Consider the following 20,125-nt stretch of genomic DNA (forward strand, 5'->3'; position numbering starts at 1 on the left):
TTCCTTCTCCTTCCTTCTGTTCTCTCAATTTATTCTGCCGTCCTCCCCCGTGCATACACGCTCCACCTTTCATGTCCTCCTCCACCACCGCCACCTTAATCCGTCTTAAGCCAGGTATTACTCAGGTATTCCAGTCAGAGGAGTTCCATTAGCAAGCTCGGGGACTCTCACTCGCCGTATTAGAGGTGTGTGTTTTCACCCGTGATTTACATTCTTCCCTGAGTAAGTCCTTTCCTGAGCCGGTGCGTGACAGTCTGTGATCATTCACACACAAAGGTTACTCTGCAGGTTTGTCCTTCACTCATTCTCTGGGCACCTTGTCTTCTTTCCTCCTGGGTGGGTATTTCGCCGCCCGTGGTTTGTAGTTCTTAAATTGTGCGACTCACAATTGATTTCAGGAAGGTTTTGGTAATGACCTCTAACTGTAAAGTCCATAAAAAAAGCTATAGTGCTGAGTTTCTCTTTACAATATAATCTTCCCCCCAGTAATCCTCCCGTTTATCATGTGGGGGGAAGGAAAAGAGGGGGTTATAATGTAGTCTCACTACTCCACATCTGAGCATATGAGCTCAGATTGATTTCAGAGAACCACCAGGTCATTGAAGGGCACTCCCAGGTCTCACCCTGCCCCTATAGGCCCTCGGGTCTTAGACGATTAGGCTGGTCTTTCCAGTCAGCTTTTCTGTCCAGCTGGTGACGGACCTGCTTCCTTTTAAGTGCACAGTCTGCTGGCCATTTCTCATGAAAAACCCATGCTTTGTTTTGTCTGTGGGGTCCACGCACAGTAAAACAGCAAGGTAGAATGAGATGATAGTGGGAATTCTGCTTTACGTACAAAATCTGGACTGGATATGGGCTCGGTTTTACCAAGGTTGTTACAGCAAGACAACCACAAAATACAGAATATTAAAACCAGGAAGGGTGGGGCGCCTGGGTGGCTCAGTCGGTTGAGCATCCGACTTCGACTCAGATCATGATCTCACGGTTTGTGAGTTCAAGCCCCACGATGGGCTCTTTGCTGACAGCTCGGAGCTTGGAGCCTGCTTCCGATTCTGTGTCTCCCTCTCTCTGCCCCTCCCTCTCTCTATTTCTCTCTCTCTTTCTCTCTCTCTCTCAAAAAATAAACATTAAAAATTAAAAAAAAAACAGGAAGGGCGTTAGCGAGCCCCTATTCCAGCATTACTTTCTGCTTGGAAGAAATGGAGAGGTCCAGTCACTGCGCTAAGCACCCCACCACCATTCTTTCACCTCTGCTGCCCCAGGCTCCCAGTTTCTGGTCCTCAGGTCCTCACTCCATCTCCCCCTACGTCCCCGCATTCTGAGAAACTTGTCCTTTGCATTCCTTTGTATCCGTCTCCCATCCCCCTGAAAAGTGAGTTGAGGCCCAGGGGTTATTTTCCCCCACCAGGTTAACTAAGTGTTCGTTCCTTTTTTCTTCTGACATCGCAGTTGAAACTAATGTGAGCACCTAAGACCAGTCTCTCAGGGCTAACACAGTACTTCATATCCGACAACTATCTGAATAAATGAGTGAAGAAAAGAACAAATTGTTGGGTCACCGCACACAATTTATTCCGTGACGGAAAACTCTCAGCCAGCTTCCCTGCGTCCTAATCTCTGCTGCTTTTCCCTACACATGCCCAAACAAGTAATAATCCTCTCTCCCTGACTGAATGGAACTGGCTTTCTGAGAAGTCTCTGTTGAAATAGAAGGCTTCATGGAGTCCTCCTGTCTTTAGAGGTCATGCATGCTCCCTGCTCCCTGATCTCTCGGGTCCCAGGGAACTTGCTGGCCCGTCATCTCCTCTAGTGCAGCCAGTGAGGCTCCCTCGGGGCTCCCAGAGAATGTCCGCTCGGGGAGTGAGTGCAGAGTTTCCATCCTGCTGACTGGGTGTGTGTGTGGTCACAAATGTTTCCATGCACACCACACCCTTCTACCGCCAGAATGCTCTAATGGCTTTTAGTGGGCCCTAGGAAATGATATTTTTATTTATTCATTCCATGCTTATCAAGGAACCAGGGATCAGAAACCACAGGGAAGAGGCCTCCAAAGCAGGCAGTACAGTGCTTAAAATGGCTTTCTAATGGTTTTTCCTCATATTGAGAGTGACATTATGTGACAAATTGAGACTGAAAGGACAACAGGGAACATGCCCACCTCGCTCTTTAGTGCAAAGACCCTAAACTATGTCAGGAAATAAAGGACAATTTTCTAAGCAGCTCTGCCATTCCCTTCCTGCTGCTGTTCCTTCCAGTGTTTGTAGTCTGCCAAGACTTTCCGCACAACTCAGCCCCCGTAAGTTTGATAGGACGTAAATGGAAAACTGTGCCTTTCACATATACCTGGAACGTGTACAAAAAATAATCTTATGTTACATCTTAAAGCAAATCTCTGCAGGGGCGCCTGGGTGGCTCAGTCGGTTAAGCATCCGACTTCAGCTCAGGTCACGATCTCGCGGTCCGCGAGTTCGAGCCCCGCGTCGGGCTCTGGGCTGATGGCTCAGAGCCTGGAGCCTGTTTCTGATTCTGTGTCTCCCTCTCTCTCTGCCCCTCCCCCGTTCATGCTCTGTCTCAACTCTGTCCCAAAAATAAATAAAAACGTTAAAAAAAATTAAAAAAAAAACCAAATCTCTGCAAATTTCAAAGGAGCACTCTCGCATCTTCTGACCACAGCACAATTGTTAAGGAATCCATGTCACTAAAGATAACTAAAATAAGTCTTATGCATTTGGAAATTTCAAGGCACACATCTAAACCCACAACTCCAATGAAATCAGAAATGTAATTTTAAAATACCCACAAGTAATTGATAGTTAAATTACAACATAGCAACAACTTCTGGGATGCAGCTAAAACAGAACCTAAAGGAAAATTAAAATTTTTATTATTTTTTTAATGTGTATTTATTTTTGAGAGAGAGAGAGAGAGAGAGAGAGAGAGAGAATGAGAGGGGGGAGGGGCAGAGAGAGAGGAAGACAGAATCCGAAGCAGACTCCAGGCTCTGAGCTGTCAGCACAGAGCCTGATATGGGGCTCGAACTCAAGAACTGTGAGATCAGACCTGAGCTGAAGTCGGACACTGAACCGACTGAGCCACCCGGGAACCCGCACTTTAAATGGATGTTTTGACAAGAAAGAAAAGTAGAAACAGGAGTAAGCATCCAACTCTTACTAAAAAATATAAACACAAAGAAGGATGATAAAAATATAGAAATGACTAAAATAGCAAACAGCCATACAGTAGAGAAGATCAACAAAGCTAAATGCTGTTTATTTGAAAAGACTAATAAAAATGGAAAATCTTTGGTAACAGTGATTGCAAAAAGAGAGAAAGAGAGAGAGAGAGAGAGAGAGAGAGAGAAGGACCAGATAAACAATACTAAAAATTAAAACGAGGTATAACTGCATATGTGGCAGATTAAAGAGATGTGAGAAAATCAGAAATGATAAAATTTTAAACTGAAGTGATATAAATTCCAGGAGGAAAAAAAAAAAAAAAACCTTATCAAAATTAAATCAGGGGAACAATGAAAGCCTGAACCATATCAGTAAAAACATTAAAGCAACAGACCCAAAATGGCTTTAGGGTCAAGTTCTACCAAACACTCTCTTTTATAAACTTCTTCAGGAAATAGAAAAGAAGGAAACACATCGCAACTAATTCAGAAGGCAAAGGTACTTGATACCAAAAAGGGGCAAGGATGATAAAAAAAAAAAAAAAAAAAGTTGGGGGGGGAGGAGGTTATAAGTCAGTCTCACTTAGGAACGTAGATTTAAAATTCTTTAAAAAAAATTTTTTTTTCAACGTTTATTTATTTTTGGGACAGAGAGAGACAGAGCATGAATGGGGGAGGGGCTGAGAGAGAGGGAGACACAGAACCGGAAACAGGCTCCAGGCTCTGAGCCATCAGCCCAGAGCCTGACGCAGGGCTCGAACTCACGGACCGCGAGATGGTGACCTGGCTGAAGTTGGACGCTTAACCGACTGCGCCACCCAGGCGCCCCTAAAATTCTTTTTAAAAAGCTAACTTAATCTGGTATTTTATAAACCACCCTATTGGATTTTTCCCAGGAATTCAAGGTTAGTTCAACATTACAGAAAGCCATTAACGCAACATATCTCATTAACAGGATTAAACTAGAATAATCAGTCTAATAGCTACAGAATATCCACCCGTGGTTACAACTAAAATAGCCAAAGGAAAAAGGAAGGTTTTAACAACTTGCATTAAAAGAGAACGTTCTTATCTGGTTGAGGATCATCCACAGTGAACTCAGTGGCAAAACAAGTGATTATTTTTTAACTCTCCCAGAGTAATCCTGACACGATCTTTTTTCATCTTGACAAAATTACTTGGACTAGAAAGGAACTGCTTTGTGTGACTTGCTTTCTATCATAATTTACATTTTCAAATTGTCGTCTGGAAGCAAAAATGGTTACTGCACAAAGTCTGCCAGCAGACCCTAAAAATGTGGTCTCCCTATTCTTTCCTTTTGAAAAATTAAAAGTCATTAACACTAACCTGGGCGTTATCCCATGTTTCTAGAATGCACGCTTAACTAGCCATTTATCATGGATGACGATCTTTTCTGTGGCATCATTGTCAGGAGGGGTCGTCTAGCTGACTTCAGCAAAACCTGTGATTGAAATTGTCATTAAAGGTACATGGGTAGACTTCCTTCCACCCGTAATCTTAAAGCGCATGCAGTCGCTGGTCTTGAATGAGGGGATTGCTAAGGCTGGAGAAACACTTCACAGGGTAGATCGATATTAAGTATAAAGCCACAGCTCTAATTTCTGTTAATTTTTATACCTTGGGAGCCTTTTTTGCTGTTATCATTCATGGCCATGGTGACACCATTTATTGTAAAGGGTCTCAGTAATTCCGCTCACTTCTTTAATGCTTCCTATATTTAATGTTTCCAGAGCAGAGAAGATTGGTTTAAAATGGCAATTTTTCTGTCTGCACTTTTGAGGTCCATGCAAGATGGCTGGTGTCGCATTTTATTTTACCAGATAGAATTCAGCCCAGGTATTAAGAGTAGGGGGCGTCCTTCACAGTGACAGCATTTGCTGAGGCTTTTTATTGTTGCTGCTGATACTGTTGTTTTTCCCTTAAGGATGGTCTGCGGTTCATTGACAGAGAAAACCTGAGATAGTCCAGGGGCTGAGTAGCTGTCATAGGGTCCACCTGCGGTGGTTAAAGCCCCTGAGGGAACCTGCTCTTCCCTGTGCCTGCAGCTGTCTACCTTGGGCTTGGCCCTGGAGTAGGGAACAGGGAAAACTTGGAGATCTCTGAAGGTTCTAGTTACAATGAGACTCCTAACACGTGGGCTTCCAGACCAGATTCAGTGTATTGAAATAACTTGGAGACTTTGGGGGGAGCAAGCCGCGTTCCCCCGCCTCACACCTCTTCTGTCATAGATGAATATGCCTTTTTATTTGCAGATCTTGTCCCAGTGGCTTCTAAAGATCCCAAGTGCTAAGTTCAAGGGCTATCCCTCCTTCTCATCCTGCCCCTAGATGTCCTAGTCTCCTACTATAAAGAAATGATAACTTGTGTTAACAAGGAAGACATGGGAAAGTTGCAATCATTGAATTAGCTTCCCTCAAGTTCAGTGGTTAATCGGGTGGTAAGTCATAGAGGTGGTGAAGGCCTTCTAGACCCACAGCAGAGAAAGTTTCCCATCCTTAGGCGTCTAGCGCTGATACAGAGATAGAACTTGCAGCCATGTTCTCTCACTTCATTTTTCTGCAGAACATGTTAGATCGTTACAACTTTCTCACCATTATGATTCAAGTTAAAGCTCTCAAGACCCCAACACACGTTCTTATCCCATAACCATTAAGTCCAAAGCTGCTTTCCTAAAACTGCCATCGAGGAGGTCAGTGATGATGGTGATACCTGATGTTAATGCATCTAGAATGAGCATGGCTTGGCTTCCCAGGAGCTAAACTGAATGAGGCCCAGATCACTTTGGATAAGCCACCTCCAAAGATGGGCACAGGACTTTGGTCAAAAGTCACCCATACAGGGTTTTCTAGCCATAAGCTCTGACCATGACTCGGTTATAAACCCTGCAAAGAAGGAACAAATCTCTATTGGCCTTTAGAGCACGGTGCAAGACCCAGCTGTTCAATCAAGTTCTTGTTTGAAGTGAATGGGCCAATCTGGCAGGAAAGCATGCTAATATTTTAAATTTCTACATTAACAGCTGTACATGTGCCCAGAGACTGGGGTGATGACCACCTCATATAACTGGAAAAAAAAAAGTGATAGGCATAAATAAAATCCCAGCAAATTGGATTATCATTTGCAGTGGAATTGCCAGCAAAGGCAATGGAGAGAATATCATTGACATATACTCCTACTTCAGCAAAGCATTTGATGCCTTCTCTTGTGAATTGCATGAATGGTGTTAATTCGAGTTGGCTGGCCCTGCATTTTGAAAATTGGCTGAAGGTGGGTAACCAGCCTGGCCGGGGTGGGGCTGAACCACAGCCCTTTCTCTTAGAATACTAATCCCCAGAACGCCCGCCCAGTCCACTCACAGTAAGCTAAAAGTCACTTGACCTTGCTGGGTCTTAGCGTCTCCACTCTTGCAAAGAAGATAAGAATAGCACTTTGATTTAACTTGGCGCCCTTTGCCATTCAAGGAGCCTCACATACTTAATGGATGTTCTTTAGTTCCACAGTACCCCGCTGGTGAGTATGGTTATCTTTAACATGTGAAGAAAGTGAAAACCAGAAAGCTGAAATGAGCCTGCAAAATACACTATGAAAAAAGAAAAATCATTTGAAGAAAGGAGAATGGGTTTTAGGGCCTGCCAAACCACTTTCGCCTCAGCTTTTCCTGTATTCAGTATTCAAGAAATTCATTGATGCGTTGTTTTTCAAATCATAAATTATTCCTCATGCCACAGTTGTGAGAGAAAAGAGGAGACCAGAAGCAGTAAAGTGTTTTGCAGGCCACACAGCAAGTCAGCAAGAAAGCTAATAACCATGCTAGCCTTTGAGATGCTAACTAGTGGCTTATTTTTTGCCTTTTCACCAGTATTTGGAAATATGCATGTTTGTTTTTCATACTAATGTTGCTTTATCAGGATATAAGGTATTATGACCAGTAACCTCTTTGGATTAGAAAACTAAAAAGTATCTGTTTTTAATACAAGTCCCTCCTAGGAGGATATTCAAGTGAAAGAAATGGTCTCTAAAACCACCTCTGATGAAACCTGTCCTTCCCACCACCCCCTCACCCCCCAAACCCAGCAGGCCAGGGTCATGACATCTCCCTCTCCTGCCCAGGTGCTGGGCTGCCTGCCGGGGGGGGGGGGGGGGGGGGGGGGGGGGGGGAAGACTTAGTGTAATTTGACACTCAGAGAAGATCCTTTCCTAAACATCCTCCTCTAAATGACAAAATTATTTTCCGTAGTAATCATAACATAAAGTGAATAATAACAACCAGGAAGGAAACACAGACAGTGACATTCCTGTTGATTTTCACATATAATTATGCCCGTAAAAAAAAAAACCCAAAAATTAAAACGGTGCAGTGTAAGGGAAAAAAAAATCACAACCATCTAGTCAGTAGGTTGTTGGTTTGTTTTAATCTAACAGTTTGAACTTGGATTACGGTACAGACAATAGTATGTAAATAATCGTGCAGTAAATAAGTGAGTTTTAATAAAACCAAATGAAAAAGGTATAGTTCAGGAAACTATTAGTTGTACCACTGATGTAATATTTTCTTTGTCCTTTAGTTTTAAAGCAAACAATTTAAAAATAATGCATTTCAGGGCACGTGGGTGGCTCAGTTGGTTAAGCGTCCAACTCTTGAATTTTGGCCCAGGTCATGATCCTGAGATCAAGCCCTCTATCCAACTCTGTGTTTACAGTGGTGGGGGCCTGCTTGGGATTGTCTCTCTCCCTCTCTCTCTGACCCTCCCCCCACTCACACTCACATTCTCTCTCTCTCTCTCTCTCTCTCTCTCTCTTTGTCTCTCCTCTCTCAAAAATAAATGAAAAAAGAAATACAATAAAAAGAACGCGTTTCAATTTCTAAAACACTGAAAATCCAGTAAGAATACTTAACATAGGACCTAAAGGTTGCACTTTAGTACAAAAATAAATACCACTCATGGTTCTCACTGTGTTTTACAGTTTAAATTTTAAACATAAAAATTCTTTCCTGGATCCGGTACAATGAACTGAAGTAGCTCAGGTCCTACCTGTTAGTCTTTGTAATAGCCTGTTCTACCTTTGTTGATTTCAGATCTACTGTATCAATGTAGGGATGCCTGTACCCCTAATGGGATTGGAGACACTGTGTCCAGAACAGGCTCAATAGATTTTAAAGCCAGGGTGTGCCGCAGAGACCCCGCTGTGAGGTGGGGGGAGGGCAGGGAGGGTTGGGAGTGGGAGCAGAAACTGGACATTTTCCAATTTAGACTCTGCACAGAGTACGTTTGTTAAAGGCTGAGTAGTGAAAATGTGCTCATTTGAAGATTTCATACATACTAAATCCTAACAATAACTGTAGCAATTTTAGGACAACAAAGGAGTTTTTGTCAGAAGGGAGTATTTTATCATTGATTTCTATGTAGAATTGCTGGGCCACAGTGATAATAAATGGATGGACCTTTAGGTCGTTTTTTTATTGTTACATTTTGTACAGTTGCACCTGTTTATTTCCTACACTGAGATACACGGCTCCCGGGGCTCGGCCCTTGATAGCCCCCCCCCCACCGCCGTCTGCAGACTTAGGTCCCCAAATCCGCATGTCTGTGTTTCCCTGTGTTTCCCCACCTCTTGGTCACTCTTGAAGCCTTAATATTTATCACTCCTGCTTCCCTTTGGAAATTTTGCAAATTTCTCACGAATCTGTGGACTTTTCTCTTTCTCTACAGCAAGGGAAATCCCAGCATCGTGGCCCAGCCCCTGGGAACCCGGAAACACCCCTGCTCTCTGCGGTTGTGCACTTCCCCTGGTCTAGAGAATCCATGGCCTGTGCCCACGCCCTGCGAGATCTTGCTCAGATGTGTGCACACTGTGTGTCCTTCCATCAGACCCTTATTCACAGGTTCCGAGAAAGGCCCCCTTGCCAGAGCATCCTGGCCTGGGTGGGGCAGCAGGGCGCCTCATGCCTCAGGGTTCTCAGGCATCCCCTGGAGGACCCAAACCCTTGAAAACACTTGCTTTCTCACCAGCCTCCCAGGAACGGCTCAGGCTTCCAGCGTACTGATGGTCACGAGGCTGGGGTGCATGGTCTTGACCTGAGAGAGGGCAAGGCCAGTCGGACCTGTTTGGGCTGTTTGGCTCTCTGGCTGACATTAGGATCTTGACAGCCAGGTCAGGGAATAGGCAGCACTCCAGGCGTCTCTGGGCCATAAATGACGCCTGATCCCATCACGAGCAAGAGATTGCCTTTCTGCCTAGCAATGAGAATGGCATTTAAAATTCAATATCAGAAAAGATATTGACGAGATTAAGGGCCTGAAGGAATTGATTTATGAGGAAAGACCCAAGGAATTAAATATGTATAGCCTGGTGTAATAGGATATTAGGCTCGGAGCACAATTTCATTTCTATGATCCAGTGTTCCTGTTATCAGTCATCTGAACGGTGGAGCTCTCTCTCCCGGAGATGTTTCTCCCCCAGGGGTCACCGTGCTGGAGGCAGAGCGGAAGGCACCGCGATTGATAAAACAGGCCACAGGCTTGGTTACCCTCGTCCCTTGCCGTAAATTGAAGACCAGTTTCATCCCCAGGTGGAGGCGGATGACATTTTAAACTAGAATAGATCTTGAGGAGTCTTACCACCTTGTGTGACAAGAAAATTCAGGCTAGTTCAATTCCATCTTTTTTTTTTTTTCTTCCCAAGGAGAGAAGTGAAAGTTGTTGCTACCAGGTGGTAAATGACTGTCCTTCCCCTGAGCCAGCTTTCTCTCCTCTGTCAAGAACACTGTTAGATGTGTTTGCCTTTAGGCACAGCCTTGCTTTTTGCATTATGGTAATATGCACTTGATTTTCCCCATCTCAGACTTTCCCTAACAACCGGGGATTGGCCCAGGATTCACAGAGGTGGATGCAAAGCAGGCCCAGGTGACTTCATCAGCAGGACCTAAGGCTGACATTCCGAAGTGGTTCTGCAATGCGTGAGAACCAAAACAGGATTGAGAGGGTGGAGGGTGGCAGGCAGCCTCTCCGCTGCCGTCCAGCCCGCTGTTCCCATGCGGCGCAGTCAGTAAATTTCTATCTCCTTTGAAAAAAAAGAGAGAGAAGTTGAGAAGTTGGAGGGTTTGGAGAGTACCGGGGGGGGGGGGGGGGGGGGGGGAGGAGAACAGTACGCTGTGTTTGGTTAGCAGGAACTCACCAAGGAAGAAAGGATTAGTGCATGTATCCCGGCACCTTATGGCAGGACAAGGTGCCAGGGGTCTGGCAGAGCTGGCCGTAGGTGAGGTTCAGATCGCAGACCAAAATATACAGGGAAATCAGGTTGGAGGCAAGGGGCACTCCCAGGGGGATGCTGGATACCCTCAGACGTAACCTAGATACGAAACCGCTGCCCGATTGGTCGGTCCAGACACAGTCGCATCTACCATGGCCTTTGGAAGTCCCTGGACTTCATTTCCTTAGGCAGTGTTTGACTGGCTTCAAAAGCACATCCCACTGAGTAGGGCATCTAATGTAGAGCAAAGTTATGGAGATGGAACATTTATTAAAACTGAGTCAAAAGAGCAAAACCACATTTAAATTTAAATCGATGACCCTCTGTGGGTTCAAATATCTCCAGACTTTTATGCACGAATCTAACCTTCTGTAATCTGTTAGCCATATCAAAACTTTACCTTGGTAGCACAATTATAAAATTCAAGGAAAGAAGACAAAGAAGGGGCTACGGTTTTTAACGCAGAGTTCAATCCACTGCAGAGTTCACAGAAGCGCACACAAAAGCGTGTCTGCCACCGGGCTTGCTTTTAAGTGGAAATGGCGAATGCCTAGGTAGAAGTCGTTGCTAGGAGGATTTTAAGTTTGGCATGTCCTGATTTCCATTTTAAACTGACAGTGCCGTGTGGTTGTCAGGGTAGGAACCACGGTTTAAAGCAGGAAAATTGAGACGTGTGAGTGGTAGGTCTCTCCCAGACAGTGTGGCCCTGGATACATGGCTTAACCTTTGTGTGCCTACGACTCGCCCATCTGTAAAAATGGAGATGTGACCTCACTTATTCTGGGGCTCCAAGTAACATTTGTAATGCTCTTTGAATTTGTCAGAGAGAAAGACCCATTACGCACTGAAGTCTGCATCCCCAAAGAGCATTACAAATTATCCTATTAAATCAGTGGCCTGGAAATACCAAGATGTGTCAGGTGCGGCCTGTATTTACCTGTTATTGTCTGCCAGAGTATTTGCACTTGACTGGCATATGGATAATTGTCTAATTGGAACACCCTCCATTGTAACCACCAAAAATTGGAATAGTGCATCTGCTTAATGTCATACTGTCCAATGTTGAATTAAAACTATGCTGTAGCTCAGCCTGTCCTACCGAGAGACTCTTCTGATTAAGTTCTAGCTGCCTGCGAACTTCTGTAATTGAGGCACGTTAGTACTTGAACATCCTAACTAGAAAGGATATGATACGGTCTCATAAATTTCAAGTGAAAAAGAACCAGGAAGGCTGACTTAAATTATCTAGTAGTGGACCATCTCACCACTGCTTTGAATACATAAATATTAGGCTCATGAGTGTATGCTTTGTAAACAAAAGAAAGCATTCATCTTGAAGAATGCAGAAAACAGCCTCGGGATGTTGATTGTATTTGTCCTCCGGTGGTGGTTTTGTTCTGTTTCTGGTGGAACATGGGGAAGAAGTTATAAAATATACATTCATTGAGTAGATTCCCTTAGCCTTTTAAGAAATAGTCCCCATTAGATTAAGAAGGCTATCTGGAACCGCCAGAGTAATGAATCAAAATGTCTTAAAATGTTTTAAATCGAGCTGCTCTTTTCCTCTGAAAGTTCCATATATCCATATGTCTCCATATGTCTAGAACAATAAATCACACGGTGATAGATTCTCAGGTAGTTTTTGTTATTGTGGTTGTTTTGGTTTTTGTCTATGTGTGTGCAGTTTTTGGTTTTGTTTTGTTTTACTAGATCGTGGTTTAATCCCATAGCAGTGGGGAAATCAGAGGAAGCATTCATTCATTTCTGTACTCATTCATTCATTCAGCACCTACACTATGTGTCAGGGACGACCTGACGACTGACCCTGCCATTGGTGGGTATAGCCTCGTTGAGATACCTATGAAAGGTAATCTTTCATATGAAATGCTTTGGGAGTGTAGCAGTTCGGACAATTAACTTTGCTCGGGTGATTGAAGGAGGTCTTTACTGCAGAAGAACCCAAGGATACTGCATATGGTCCTGCAGCTTCTGCCCTGGGTAAAGGCACCGGGCCAGATGGGCAAGTGGAAATTAAGTCGAGCCCCCACATCACCACCAAACTATGTGCCCTAGTGAGGAGTCTTGTCTTCCTATTGGATGGGGCTGTTTTCTAGTGCATAAAGTCATCCTATGGGTAGTACTCATCGAAAAACATTCTTTTCGATGTTGGCCTAAAAATGAGTAGGAGCCTGCCAAGCAGAACTCTGGGTAATGATCTTGTCACAGAGACATGAAAGGACCTCACACATCCAGGGAAGGATGAGATCAGGGCTTTGGATTTTCTCCAGTAGAGTTTGGGGAACCAAAAGTATTTTTTAATTATTATTATTGAAGTACAGTTGACACGCAATGTTATATTAATTTCAGGCATACAGCATTTTTTGGTGTTGAGTTGTAGAAGTTCTTTATATATATCGGATGTTAACCCTTTGTCAAATATGTTATTTGCAAATATCTTCTCCCATTCAGTAGGTTGCTTTTTTGTTTTGTTAATGATCTCCTTCACTGTGCAAAAGTTTTTTATTTTGGTGTAGTCCCAATAGTTTATTTTTGCTTTTGTTTCTCTTGCCTTAGGAGACACATGTAGAAAAAATACTGCTATGGCTGATGCCAGAGAAATTACTGCCTACCTTTCCTTCTAGGAGTTTTATGGTGTCAGGTCTCACATTTAGGTCTCTAATTCATTTTGGGTTTATTTTTGTGTGTGGTGTAAGAAAGTGGTCCAGTTTCATTCTTTTGCATGTAGCTGTCCAGTTTTCCCAACACCATTTATTGAAGAGACTCTTTTCCCATTGCATATTCTTGCCTCCTTTGTTGTAGATTAATTGGCCATATATATGACCATATATATACATACATATATATATATGTGTATGTGTATATATATATAGGTTTATTTCTGGGCTCTCTGTTCCGTTCCATTGATCTGTGTGTCTGGTTTTTTTGTGTGTGTGCCAGTACCATTCTGTTTTGATGACTGTGGCTTTGTAGTATATCCTGAAATCTGGAATTGTGATACCTCCGGCTTTATTCTTATTTATCAGGATAGCTATGGCTCTTTGAGGTCTTTTGTGGTCCCATACAAATTTTAGTATTATTGTTCTAGTTCTCTGAAAAAATGCTGAGCCAACCATATTTTTTAAGCATGGGAGCACTTTCATTTTTTAGGAGGTCAGTTCTGTGAGGAGTACAAGGTGAATGACAAGCAGATCCAGAGGAGAGGAGAGGGGCTGCCTTAACTATGACAGTGAGGCTGGGAGGGAGAAAAGGCAGAGGACCGGGCAGGGAGGTTCCCAAGGTGATAAAAGGGGAGGGGTGGACTTCAGGGTTTTAGGAATGAGGCACAGACTGTAGAGTCACCCTTGTAAGGCATAAGCACGTAAGATGTGGAGTTGAGGCCATGGGTGTGAACAGAGCACCTGGGGAAGGTACCGAGCAGGAGAAAAGAACCCGGCATGCTAGTCGGCCAGTAGAAAAGCGTCAGTGATTCAGTGACGATAGTTTGAGTGGAGTACTCTAGATGGAAGTCACAGTGTAGTAGAATGAGGTTTAAATGAGCATTAAAAGAAACAGTGGCTTTTATCCCAGTTACACATTAGAATTCTCTGTTAAGGCATTTTTTTTTTTTTACGTGTCATTGCCTAGATATTCTGAGTTAATTGGTCTTCTTGAGGGCCCAAGAATCAGTCCTATTTTGAAAAGTTCCCCATATTAAGAACCACTGCCCTTGAAGTATAAATGGAAGCCTCAGCAGCCAGCAAGCATCTGATGAGAGGTTTAAAAATCACAAGGGGTTTAGAGAAGTACCCAAACATATTTTCAGTGAGTAACCTTTATATGATTAGACAACAATTAGAACTATCTGACAAATAGTAGAAAACCAGGTGGGTAATGCTAAGCGTTAGTGTGGCCGTGGGGCATGGGGACTCTCGTACCCCACTGGTGGGTGGGTGGACTGGTACAGACATTCGGCACAGCAGCTTGGGCAAATTGGCATCTTGGGTACACCCTAGGAAGCGGCATTTCCCCTGCTGAATGCCTAGGGAGTTCCGCCGCAGGTCCGTAAGCTACCATGAACTCTCATGTTCCACTGCAACCTTGTATAGAGTGAGGAGAGCTAGAGATAATCTGAGTGGCTTTCTCTGGGAGAGTGGATTAGGTATAACCGGGTGGATGTACCTCAGAGATTGTTGTACAGCCATCAGGAGCAACAGAGGAGATACACACATATTAACAGGAATGGATCTTTAAAAAATAATCCCTAGTAAAATCGTAAATAACAAGAGATACAACAACATCCCATAAAAATGCATGCTCAAAAACCAACAATATGTATTTTAGGAAAACACATTCAAACAAAGATGGAAAGCATTGAAAGTGGTTGCCTACATATAAAGAGGAAGTGGGGATGGGAGAGAAAACATTTTATTTTTAAAAGTGTGATTCCACAGAGGGGAAAAGTACAGCCTAGGGAATAGAGTCAATAATAGCGTAATAATTTTGTGTGGTGACAGACGGTGACCACACTTATTGAGGTCAGCTCTGAGCAATGCACACATTTGTCAGATCACTATGTTGTATACCTAAAACTAATATACCATTGTAGGTCGGCTATACTTATATAATTAACATTTTTTTATTTTTATTTATTATTATTATTATTATTTCTTTGAGAAAGAGCGCATGTGAGCAAGAGCAGGGTAGATGAAGAGAGAGAGAGAGAACCTTAAGTAGGCTCCATAATGAAACCTTTTTGTAACCTGAAGTCTTCGTGGGGAGAAGAGTGTATCGGCAGCTTCTTCTGTGTTGTCCGAAGACCTTTGTGCAACTTCGTTTTCAACGGCTGCATAGTTTCCCTTGAACAGATGCACCATCACTAACGCAGCCAACGCCCTTCCGCCGGACATGAGTTGTTTCTGAGTGTTGCTACCCCAAGTGTGGCAGGGAACAAACCTAAGCTGCCTACTCTTGAAGACGATTTCCTGTCCTTCCTTTGGCTCATTTTTAAAGGAGGTTTAAGGGTCGGACCTGAAACTTGTCTAATATGTAAAAATTCACTGGGCATCATCGAAAGTCAGAACACCAGATCCCCCGAGAGCTGTTCTGGGGCCAGTCATGAATGACAATGAAGGAACAGAATCACCCCCCAATGTTTGGAAGCAGTCATTTTAGGTACTTGTCACGGTACCAGAGGACAATATGGGCTCCCCGGTTTCTGTGTTTCAATCAACTGATGCACAATTAAATCACACAAGGTGTTAAGGGAGCCGGTGTGGGACGTGTGTACTACCTCACGTGTCGTTATGATACGGGCTGGTGGTGATATAGGGTTTTTAGAGGATTGCAAGGATATCGCCGCTTACGCTAGGGGGCACGAAAGTCGGTTCCTGAATTTACATCCAGTGCCAAAGGAGGGAAGAGGGCAAGCCAGCCCAAGGGAAAGCAGAGTGTGTTTTTCTGAGTGCTTCCTACTCCCCAACACACCCCAAAACTAGGTTTTAAAGACTTAATTTAATCCTTCCAGTTGGTGGGTTTAAGCATCAGAAATCCAGCGCCAGTGTTTATTCAGGCCTTGATAGTTAAGAGCTGGCCAGCAGCCGCACAGCCGGCTTGTCAAGGCCCCAAAGAAGCAGCCTTGATGTGGGAGACAGCCACCTTCGTGGCAGGAATGCACTAACATTTCAGATCATTAGTGCGGCATTTGTTATGTTCGGTAGCAGAAAAAATGCTCCTCTGTCTTTCCCGACTAGTCCTTTGTTGTTAAGAAGCTTTGAGCAGACACAGCCATTGCTACGGCCTGTTTGGAAGCTCTCGAATGTATTTTGCAGCCCACGTATATAGTCACATACAGCCCTGTTCCAAAGAATTAGTGCCGGGCCGTCCCGTGCTTTTGGCAGACAAGGTAAGCCTCAACATGAGTTACAGTTGATAGGGCGAGGAAGGCTCAAGGCAAGGCTTACAGAAATCCCTTCAGTGGCCCTGCTTAAAAATAGCAGCGTAGGCCATAGCTTAGTGTTTTGACAGCTTATATCAGCAGTTTTCTCGGCTGATATATTGATTGCAGTTTGGACTTCAGTCCTGCTGATCTAATAAAACATCACCGTCATAACAGAGAAAGTAAAAGGATCTTTTGTGGTCCCAGCCACTGGGTGAGGTGGCTTCACGGAGCCACTGTAAGGCCGGTTTTCCTGTCCTATGGAAAATGAAGAAACAGTGGATAAGTTGATGGATTAGATCCAGGTTTGTTTTTTTTCTTTTTGATTATTTCATTTCTTCGTCTATCAAAACATGTTGTCTACTAACACTGTTCTCTACATGTTGACAAATGCGCGTTTGTTCGAAGGATTATGATGATGCCTTTGCAAATACCTGGAACAGATTCGTTTCATTGCATAGCAGTATCACGAATGGCCTAATAATGTGTCAAAACCTGCAATACTCATTACACTAAGTGGCGGGGGCGTGCCGCCTGGGTGGCTCAGTCAGTTAAGCTCTAACTCTTGGTTTGGGCTCAGGTCACGATCTCACGGTTTGTGAGTTCAAGCCCCAAGTCCGGCTCCGTTCTGACAGTGCAGAGCCTGCTTGGAATTCTCTCTCTCTCCCTCTCTCTCTGCCCCTCCCATGCTCGCTTGCTCTCTCTCTCTCTCTCAAAATAAACAAATAAACTTTAAAAAAGAAAAAGTTAGCTGAAGTCTGGATTAAGCCTTTAAGACATAAAAGAAAAATCTTCTCAGGTTTTGAATGGATATTTTTAATATCTTGGCATCTCCTGGCCATCACTCTATTTACCTTAACTATTCTTACTTTCACAGCAACTGCTGACCATCCAGGAGGAGTTAAACAACAAGAAGTCAGAATTGGAACAAGCAAAGGAAGAGCAGTCGCACACGCAAGCATTACTTAAAGTCCTCCAGGAACAAGTAAGTGAACGCAACATCTCTGCTTCGTGCATACGCTGACGTGCACGTCGCTCGTATCAGACACCTGTGCAGACTTTCCCGAAGTCAGTCTGTGGGACAGTCGGCCTGCACCCTCTCAAACCTCCTGGCAGCTTCGCTCTGTAGAATCTAAAACCCTTTTTCGCTCTTGCACCTGCAGAGATCACCTGAGCCTGCCAGCGGTGTGTCAAAGTTCATTCCAAAAGACAAATGAATTTTGATAAAGTTTTAAACCACCGGAGGTACAGACAGATCCCCAAGCAAGCGGGTAGTTTCCTCTCAAGGATAAGAGTGAGGGAAATGTGTTTAGCATAACCCATGGCTTTCACGCAGACATCTGAATTGAGAACGACTGAGTCACGGGGACATTAAAAAAAGAGCCTTCCCCGTTTGTGCATCAGGGCACTTATCTAACCACAGTGAGCAACCAACCTTTTATATGAAGTTTGTAAATCTGATCGTTTCATCCTGGATTTCTTTGATACTGAAGTGTGGCCTGACATTGATAAGTGGATTTGAAAGTATTGTCTTACAGCAGGGTAAGATGGATTGCTCAGCTGCAGAGTGAAATCTGAGTGAAATCTAAGCCCAGCACCTACACGGGAGAGCTCTTGAAATGCTTGCCTCTTTCTGGACTTCCTTGCTGCCAGCAATGTAATGAATGGTAACTGGGAGGGAGAAAATCACAGAGCGTAACCCCAACCCTTTGGGGGGATCAAATTTAGCTTGTTTTACATTTCACACCCACAGTGGCTTATGAGAAGGTTATTTGTATAATATAAATAACTTCAGAAGTGGTGTATCTAAAAAAGTGACGTCGGGAGAATAGTCAGCTGTGACTCAGTCACTTTACAAGTGATTTTTCGTTTTTCATGGTTTGGGGGCAGGAAAATGTAGTTTTGGTTAGTTTCCCCTAACAGTATAAGGGATTTGTGAGTAGGAAGTGAAGATGTTGGATCCTTCATAAGCTTTTATAGCTTTGAAGGAGAATATAAAACTAATGATTATGTGATTAGTACAGATAAAATAATGCAGACTGAGGCTGAATCTACTGTGTGATTTTGGAGAAGTTAGACTGAGCTGAAAACTGCTGACAAAATTCGCAGCGACCTGCCACCCAGGAGACTCCGAGTCACTGGGCTTTCCTCCTCCACATTACAAAGAGACTATCAGCATCGTGACGCTGTTTTGGTCCATATTTGCTCCTGATCAGACATAGCTCTGAGCCTTGTCGTTTTGTTCTGACCCCCTCTCTCCTCGATTTGCTGGGATGGGGAGGGGTAGATTTGTCCTTTCTCCACATGACTCAGATCCTTTATGTACATGGTCTCTTTCGACATAACGCTATTGCCCACTTAATAGACGATAGTGAAAACGTAACTTTTTATTCACTGGAAAGCCAAAAAAAAAAAAAAAGTCAGTTGACTCACTTTATTGCAATTTTCTGGAGCCAAACCCACAACACCTCTAAGGTATGCGTGTTTTGGACTTGAAGTCTAAACCCCAGTCATAAAAAAACAGATTCTGAGTTTCACAGAGAGCACTGGTACATTCTTGTTGCGGCATGCACTTTTAGAGGGCAAAAAGTGCACGCACAGGCAGTGGTGAAGCATCACACTTCCATCTTATTACTTAAATAAGGAACACGAAGAAGATTCAGAACAACTAAAATCATTAAAGAGCTAGAAAATCGGACCGGGAAGGAATCGTGTTTCAGTCTGCTGTACTAATTTAAACGGGACGGCTCTTTTCAAACAAAGGCATCAGAAGGACACGTGTCTGGGCAGGCCGGGGACACACTGCAGCCACGTGCATTTGGCTGCCGTAGCCACCGGCAGTCTATTTTGTGACATCCTCTAGCCCGGAGCCCCTGTCATCCTTGCGGTTGGGAGCACGCATTGGCCGTGTTCCTTCCATCTCCTTGCAGCCACCCCCACAGCCGCAGGGCAGACATACACTTGCAAAGGCACCTGTGTACTTCCAAGAACATTGCCCAGTAAGGCTTCCTTTGGACTTAGGTAGAGTAACTACGTGTGTAAACACTTCTTCAGTGCCTGCATACCTAAGGCCTACACAAATAGCATCGCTCCTGGACAGTATGGCTGCACGGGCTTAGATGCTGTCTCACACACACACACATGAGAGAGGAAAAGATACACCTTTTTCTGAAGACTTGGTATTCTGCTATGTAAAGTGATGCCACATGATGGGAATCCTAAAAAGCAAGACTAGGTTGTGAGGGAAGGCCCTTACCATCCCCATTCAGGGAAGGCAGGGTTATTCCCTAGGCTCCCCAGAAGGTCCCCGGCCCTCCTTGTTTGCTAGGATGCGGCTCCTCCGGGCCCCTCCTGGGCCCCTTGGCTCCCGCCCCTCGCCTCCTGTGCCACGGTGGCAGCGTCTGGTGCTTGTTCACAAGCCCAGCTACCCTCAGACGAGACGCTCCTCTGCTCCACCTGGAGGAAACGAGTAGCTCCAGGAGAGGAGGACAGGGAGAGGCCGGTGAGGGCAGGGCAGTGGCTAGCCCGCTGCTGCAGGAGGGAGCGCTGGCCTGTGGCGGTTCTGGCAGATGAGAGCAGGGGAGGGAACAGAACCGGTGGACAGGGAGCACCGGGGGGGGGGGGGGGGTGCGGGGAGCCAGCCGGGGGTGTGGCAAGACAAGAGGACGTGGAGTGGCACCACGGAGTCCACGTAAAAGGGAGGAGAGCTGTGGGCACGTCTGTGCTGGTAAACACGGAAAGGT

At 44.4% G+C, this 20,125-nt stretch overlaps 1 protein-coding gene across 5 annotated transcripts in view; it reads left to right on the forward strand.

Annotated features, from left to right (window-relative positions):
- Positions 1-20,125, forward strand: part of ENOX1 (ecto-NOX disulfide-thiol exchanger 1) — a 552,986-nt gene that overhangs the window by 470,921 nt on the left and 61,940 nt on the right. For all 5 annotated transcript variants that reach the window (XM_047876641.1, XM_047876659.1, XM_047876649.1 and 2 more), the window contains one exon: positions 17,260-17,367. In XM_047876641.1, coding sequence (XP_047732597.1) covers positions 17,260-17,367 — 108 coding nt within the window. The remainder of the gene's footprint in view (positions 1-17,259; positions 17,368-20,125) is intronic.

The sequence above is a fragment of the Prionailurus viverrinus genome, chromosome A1 (genome assembly GCF_022837055.1).
Source record: "Prionailurus viverrinus isolate Anna chromosome A1, UM_Priviv_1.0, whole genome shotgun sequence".
NCBI classification, from domain to species: domain Eukaryota; kingdom Metazoa; phylum Chordata; class Mammalia; order Carnivora; family Felidae; genus Prionailurus; species Prionailurus viverrinus.